Below are 7,261 nucleotides of genomic sequence, written 5' to 3'. Positions count from 1 at the left end.
TGTCTGCGGCTGCGCGGCCTAGCACTGAAGGCGTTGAGCCCCGGATGTAGAGAGGCCGGCCTGTGACGCCATTACCCATTTATGACGTCACTCAACCCGCTACCCCTCCCGGTGAGTGGCTGTAACGCTTGAAAGGCAGACACTTCCACCAATCGGGTGTCGTCTCGCTCCTTGGTGGGCGGGACCTCGCCTTGAAGGCCTCCAGGCCCCATTGGAAGCCTTGGCTTTATGCCCCGCCCCCGGCCACGTTGCTAAGCAACCCCACCACAAACTCCAGCCTCGCCTCGTCTCCGCTCCTGTTCGAGGCCAGGAGGGCTGCGCGATCGGTCCCTTCCGTTGTTGCCTCCGCTTCTTAGTCCTCCCTCTCGAGAGCGGAAAAGGTGAAGAGGGACAGGAGCCGCTTGAGATAACCCGGTTTGGAAGCGCTTTAACTTGTTGTCTGGCTCTCTGCTATGGAATTCTGGGAGTTGGAGTTTGTTGTGGGGCCCAGAGGGCTCCACAGCAAACTCCAACTCCCAGAATTCCATAGCAAGCAGCTAGACAAAGAGTTAAAGCGCTTCCAAACGGGGTTATCCCTCCAGTGTGGATGCAGTCAAATAGGAATGGGAAGGATCATAAAACCTAAACCTGAACCCAAGCCATTGCATTCAAATGGTACTAAAAGCAAGAGTACCACTGAGCATAAGCAGAGTGCAGCACTTCCATCACTAGAATAAAGGGGAAAGGCATAGCTTCCAAAGCCAGGTAAAAAGCTTAACCTTTTGGGGATGGCATAATATTGAAAGTCGCCACCGTCCAAACTGTGGGGCGCTCCTGTGCCTGCCATAGTGGCGGCATTGGTGACGCCTTGGGTTTTCCTGGCAAGGTTTGTTCAGAGGAGGGTTGCCTTTGCTTCCCTCCTGAGCCTGAAAGAAGGTGGGATTTGAACCCGGCATCACATCCAAAGGATCGAACCACTACGCCAACTTGTTGCTTAGCCGCTGGCCAAGCAACGCCTGTCGAAATGCCCTCTTCTAGTGGCATGCAACTTAGGCCCTTATCGTGTGATAAACAAACCTGAAACCCCGCGATTGCCCCTGCGTTGCCTCCACACTGACCCTGGGATAATATATGTGTGATAAGGGCCTTTGTGTGATAAGGCCTAGGTAACAAACAGTGCTGCAATTCCCACTTCTTCAAACGACGTTAAAAAGGTACAAGTGCCACCTCCAATTCCACTCTATAGGAGGGCCTAAGTAATCTGAAAGGCACTAGTTCCCATCTGATCATTGAGGCTAAGCAGTGCCAGCCTTGGTTAGTACTTGGATGAATGATTGCCAACCAATATGGGTGCTGTAGGGTATATTTCAGAGCAAGGGATTGGCAAAACGGGTTATAGACTGCAAGATGGATGGTTATGTTTACCTCTTGGCATCCTTGATGCCATTCATGCGTGTTGGAATAGAATAATGCAATGTTCAGATTATGACATATCCATTGCTCCTGTAAACAAAACTGCAGGTGAGAGAGAAGCCTTTTGAGGACGATGGCGATTCCATTCTCCAACACCACTCAGCGCATTCCTCCAGGATTTGCAAATCTGCTTGAAGGGCTGGCCAGGGAAGTCTTAAGGAGCCAACCTGAAGATATACCAACCTTTGCCGCCAAGTATTTCGAAACTCTCCTCATCGAAAGAGAAAGTAAGCATGAACTGAGTTAGCTTCACAAGCATTTAATAATGTGCACATCGTACACATGCCATTCTTCTGTCTGACCTAGAAAAGCCCCAGACAGAATGCAAGAGAGTATCCCTCTGTATAACATCTGAGCATCTATTTTCTTCCCCCCCCCCCCAACTGTACCTACTATAGGCGAAACCCTGCTCCTTTTTGATAGGAGTAATATTGCCTCTACCACTCTCTGCTTTAATAGACCTTTAGGTTTGTTTTAGTTGTATGTGTGAAGTTGTTGCTAAGCAAATTGTCATTAAAGGGAGTTATTTTAATTGCACATGGCGCTGTAGCAGCTCTTACATAAGAATTCTATGCATTCTGCACAAAAATAATTCTTCTAACCCTGAAACCCAAATTGGGCAGCCAGAGGATATATTATACACTTTCAGAACAGTGTGGGGATTTTCTTTTAATTAGCAAGGCAAGAATAATATTTCCAGCTTTAGGGAAACAGAATAGGGCAGATTGATCCCCTCTGGGCCCTCCCTCCGCTTTAAAAAGAGGCCAGCAAGTAGCGTTAAGGGCATAGCTCTGTGTGGAACTGGAGAAAACTAATAGTGCACCACTGTAACATATTAAGGAAAGGATAAAGGCATGATCCTATATGTGCTTTGAATGTACAGGACATCACCTCAGTTGTTGTTTCTTTTGTAGAGTTAAACATTTTTAAAATCATGTTGCATCTTTATCCTTTCCCCCCCAAAAGAAATAAAATACAAAGTATTGACCCTCCGTTTTTGTGGGGTTCCGTTCCAGATCTCCCCCCCCCCCCCCCAAAAAAAAACCCCCGGAGACTCGCATTTTTTATTCTTATGAGAAAACTGAATGTGCATTTCATTTTTTAAAAAATCTTTTTCAGAAACTGGGTATGATCCAAGTGAATGGGGAGCAAAGCTAGACGATAGATACTACAATAATCGTGCTTTTAATGTAAGTATTGGTATGCTGGGGCCATCTTATCGCCGTCACTGTGCGGACTTGGGACCAAACTAGTGATGGCATAGGATATTAGGAAAAAAGATTTCTAGTAGCAATGGGAAGAAGAATTGAGTGGCATTGGGAGTGTCATAGGATGGAAAATTAACCCTGCTCCACTGTGTAATTCTTAGATTGTTCGCCATGGGTACGTTTACTTTATCTATTTTATTGTTTGTATGTACAGCGCTGTGTAAATCTACAGCGCTATATAAATAAAACAACAACAACAATAATAATATATCCTACTAAGGCTGCTCATCTTACATGGTCACTAGTATATGGGGGTAGGGTGGGATATTAATTGGAAAGAGAAGGGTGTGTAAATGGAAAACCCTTTTATTGGCACCAGTGCTGTGTTGGGAGGGCTGACAGAGTTAGGAGTGTGGCACTCAGGATCGTCCCTGTCATATCTAATTACACTTTTGGTATGGATTCTGCTAACAGTATCCTCCTTTGTCATATGATATCTTGCGACATCATTCAGGTGAAATTCTGCATGGAATATAGCCTAGCTTGAGCACAGATTTAGGCTGATGCGCCCAGTGAGTCATTCCAAGGATGATTTTACATGTCAACTCTGTTCAGACACTTCACCAAACAGTTGTGCTTCTAAATGCACAAGCAAGCTGTGACTGAGAGCTGTTTTCATTTTATGTCTACTCGGCACCTCTCTTTGTATGATGTAACTGCTTCCTGAGATGGAATACAGTTATAAACATACTTTATCAGTTCAAACTATTGTTAGCATCACAAACCATAGCCTATCAAAGTAAATGCTTATAGTTTGGGTTCTAGATCCTTCTTTTTGCAGGATGTATGAATTATAAGTTGAAAAATAATTGCAAACATTTAATGAGGAATTGAATGTGTGAAGCTGTCATAGTAGATTGATATAACAATATGATGGAGGACAGAATAAGCTAATTATGTGTTTGTTTTTCAGTGGTATCTAATATAAAGTGCAATCATTCCTCTCCATTGCTATTTAGGCTAGGGCTGATAGATGGTGCAGTCCAACAGCCCTTGGAGAGCTACATATTACCTATCCTTAGCTTAAGAGCTTCTCTGGACTTTCTCAGCTAATGTCTTAATTGGATCAAGATTTTAAATAAAGTATCACTTGTATTCCCCTGCTTTGGTGTTCTTCTTAAAGGCTGGTGCATTACACATTATGTCTGCTTTTGCAGGAACTTGCACCGCCAGGTGGTGGGGATAAATCAGAGGAGAAGGGGGAAGAACCTGCTGCAGAGGCAGTAAGTAATCTTTCTAAATGTTCATTACATAGCTTTCCTGAAACTGAAAAGAAACTTTCCATTTCTGTGTGGTGTTAACTTTTGCTGCTCTTAGTATGCCTGAAAAACTACACTGAATTTGCACAAAACCAATAAGGCCAAATGTGGGTCTCTTTCCTACTGTGCAGTAATAAAGTTTTGACACTGCTGTGGCTACCTCCTTGAAAATCATGGGATTTGTAGTTTGGTGAAGCATTCTGAGTACCTCATGAAGCAACAAATCTTACAATTCTACTGGATGGGAGTGCGGCAGTTCAAGTGGCCTCAAAGTGCTATACTGTAATTGTATAGTGTGAAAGAGACATTAATCCCTACAAAGAGTGTAACTTGTCCTTATTCATAATTTTTTAAATTCATTTTCTGGTGAACGATGGAGTCCATTCTTACCTAGTTTGAATTTTAGTTTGAACGCCCGATTGCTGATCCCCTTGAATCTAAGAAATGTGTAAGAGAGGAATTTGATAAGTGAGGAAAGTTCACCCATCTCTAAAGGTGTTTCTAATAGTTTTCCCAGATACATAGCCATTTCAACTGGCTCTTCCAGCCAACATACAGTTTATTCATTCTGTAATTTAGGAGATTATCACATACGCCTTGTCCTGTCTTTTTCCAGATGGAATAAGATGTGAATTTAACTGTCAAACATGGGTCTAATCGCATTCTTCCAGGGCCGGGCATCCTTGAAAAGCCACGGGATAAGCCTGGGTTGCATATGGGCTGCATACTCCTGGCCCTGGGAGAATGCAATGAGACCCAACTTTGACAGTTAAAAGCATGTCTGTCCCAAGATCAGGGGAAAAGACGGGATAAGGCATGTGTGGTAATCACCTTACATTTAATAACAGGCAGCCAACAGCTGATAACAGCTTCATACTTTCTCACATAGGTTTCCCAACAAAGATCAATATCTGTTGGAAAGAAAAAAAATAGATGCAGTTCAAAGAAAGCCCATAGGTTCTGTTGCTTTGAATGAAAAATACTATCAGCACAATCTTGTATGTTTTATTCAGAAATAATTCCCATTATGTTCAGTGGGGCTAACTTCCAGCTAAGCGTGATTAAGGTTGCAACCATAGACAGCAGTTTAATTCACACATTTAAGTCACTGGGACTGAAAGCTGATTACCCTTAGCTTAATTTTTGAAGAGTAGTACAGACATCTTTGCCTGTAATAGGCAAAGACTAGGAAAACGCATTTGCTATTAGCATTCTTCTTTTCCCTAGTAAAAGATTTTTGTTCTTGTATCCCCAGGATGAACAGTTGGTATTATTTAAGTGCTAAATTTTGAAGTTCTTAGCTGGCAAAACTTCCTTTTGAAAGATGATGGAAAGCTGTCCAAGTGACATCCACAAGATCTAGTATTAAAAATAGCCCCACTGATTTCTTGTAGAAAATATGTATTTTTAAAAATGGCAAAACGAGAAGCAACTTGTTTTTCCACCCACCCTGGCTATAATAAGCCAACTTCCAAAATGCTTTTGAGTAATGAAGATGTGCATTACATTGACTGAATATTTATTTTGCAAACACGCACAACTTCAGTACCATCAGTCTGTGAAATGCAAAGCTTTAGATTTATAACTCTGTTTTTTATTTGTAAAGGAGGAGTCAGTCAAGAAAGCAGAAACTAAAGGAAGTGGTATTAATTTAACAGAAGAACAAGCTGCTATAAAAATCCAGGCCACTTTCAGAGGGTACAAAACACGAAAAGAAATGGAAAGCTCAAAGGAAGAGCCAAAAGAAGGAAAGGAAGAGGAAAAGGAGGAAGGAAAGGAACCTGAGAAAGAAGCAGGAACAGAAGCTGGAACAGAAACCAGGAAGGAGGAAGAAACCAGCAAACCTGACCAAAAAGAGCCACAGTAATCAGACACAGCAATCCTGTCAACAGTCAAGTTTTAGAACCGACTGAAGGCAAAAGTCCCATTGGTCTGCTTCAGATACATGCGCCAGATTTATGAGATAAACCACAGACTTAAAAAATGCATCATGTCATTCTCGGTGCACACTGGCAGATCAATAAACTGAATCTGATTAATGCACAATTCTGAGTGACTAAAACTATACTGTGATTCATACCATTCTATCCTTTTAAATACATTAAAGAGGGAAAGGGTATGTGATCTTGTAGGTTTGTTAGGACTTGTTTGCACTGTCCATCAGTTAGGAAGCTCTTTTGGTCCTCTGGACGTCAAAGGAGCCCTGGTGTCACAGTGGTTAAATGCCAATCCTGCAGCCACAACATTGTAAGTTCAATCCTTGAGGGCTTCAAAGTCAACTCAGCCTTCAGTCCTTTCGTAGGTCAGTAAAGTGAGTGCCCAGCTTGTTGGGCGCAATTGGCTCACACACTGTAAACCGTTTATATTTATTTAAATAGGTAGTGTGTCCAGAGAAGGGTGACCAAAATGGTGAAAGGTCTGGAAACCACAACCTATGAAAAGAGGCTTAGGAAGCTGGGTATGTTTAGAGAAGAGAAGATTAAGGTGTGATATGATATCCATGTTTAAATATTTGAGTCCTCATATTGAGGATAGAGCAAGCTTGTTTCTGCTGCTCCAGAGAATAGGACCAGAACAAGGGAGGAAAAGAGATTTCACCTCAACAGTAGGAAGAATTTCCTGATGGCAAGAGCTGTTTGACACTGCTTCAGAGAGTAGTGGAGTCTCCTTCTTTGGAAGTTTTTAAACATACGCTGGACAGCCATCTGTCAGGAGTGCTTTGGTTGCATATTCCTGCATGGCAGGGGGTTGGAGTGGATGGACCTTGTGGTCTCTTCCAACATTATCATTCTATTCTAAAAATCCAGGGCTACCCTGAGACATTTTGCTGCTGCCCAGGACAAGATGGCAGTTCTTCTTCCTGTTCCATGCACAAAGGTCAACCAGACTGAGTAGAATCATAGACTCATAGAGTTGGAAGAGACCACAAGGGCCATCCAGTCCAACCCCCTGCCATGCAGGAAATCTCAATCAAAGCATCCAATGAATTCTCCTTGCATGCTGATGGTGAGGCAGCATTCAGCACCACAGGTGACAGCAGGTTGCACGGTACACACAACTCTTAATAATCTTAACTGATACAGCTCAATGTCTCCTTGCATCTGCTACCTGAGGTAGCTCCCTCATTGTCTAATGATAGGCCAAACCTGTATCTAATACTCAACAGTGGATGTCCTCCAGACAGTTCACAGCAGCTTTTTAAGTATCATCTCAGCTTACAAGGTGCCCAAGAGTCTTCCCTCTGACCTCCTCCACTGTAACACTTCGGTTCTTCTTTTTCCA

The 7,261-nt window shown here is 42.8% G+C and overlaps 1 protein-coding gene across 2 annotated transcripts; it reads left to right on the top strand.

The window, feature by feature from the left end:
• The first annotated feature begins 229 nt into the window (after window positions 1-229).
• Window positions 230-6,025, top strand: SPA17 (sperm autoantigenic protein 17). Of its 2 annotated transcripts, none has more exons than XM_042475076.1 (5): window positions 230-380; window positions 1,501-1,679; window positions 2,572-2,642; window positions 3,878-3,943; window positions 5,586-6,025. In XM_042475076.1, exons 2-5 carry the CDS (start codon window positions 1,526-1,528, stop codon window positions 5,844-5,846), a joined length of 552 nt encoding a protein of 183 aa, XP_042331010.1. In that variant the 5' UTR covers window positions 230-380; window positions 1,501-1,525; the 3' UTR covers window positions 5,847-6,025. The 2 variants fall into 2 exon arrangements, with proteins under 2 accessions (XP_042331010.1, XP_042331011.1); XM_042475077.1 differs by lacking the exon at window positions 230-380 and adding an exon at window positions 549-744.
• The last annotated feature ends 1,236 nt before the right edge of the window (window positions 6,026-7,261 follow it).

This window comes from Sceloporus undulatus, chromosome 6 (assembly GCF_019175285.1).
Source record: "Sceloporus undulatus isolate JIND9_A2432 ecotype Alabama chromosome 6, SceUnd_v1.1, whole genome shotgun sequence".
NCBI classification, from domain to species: Eukaryota; Metazoa; Chordata; class Lepidosauria; order Squamata; family Phrynosomatidae; genus Sceloporus; species Sceloporus undulatus.
Note: the sequence above shows the minus strand (reverse complement) of the source record. Positions and strands in the feature narration are given on the sequence as shown.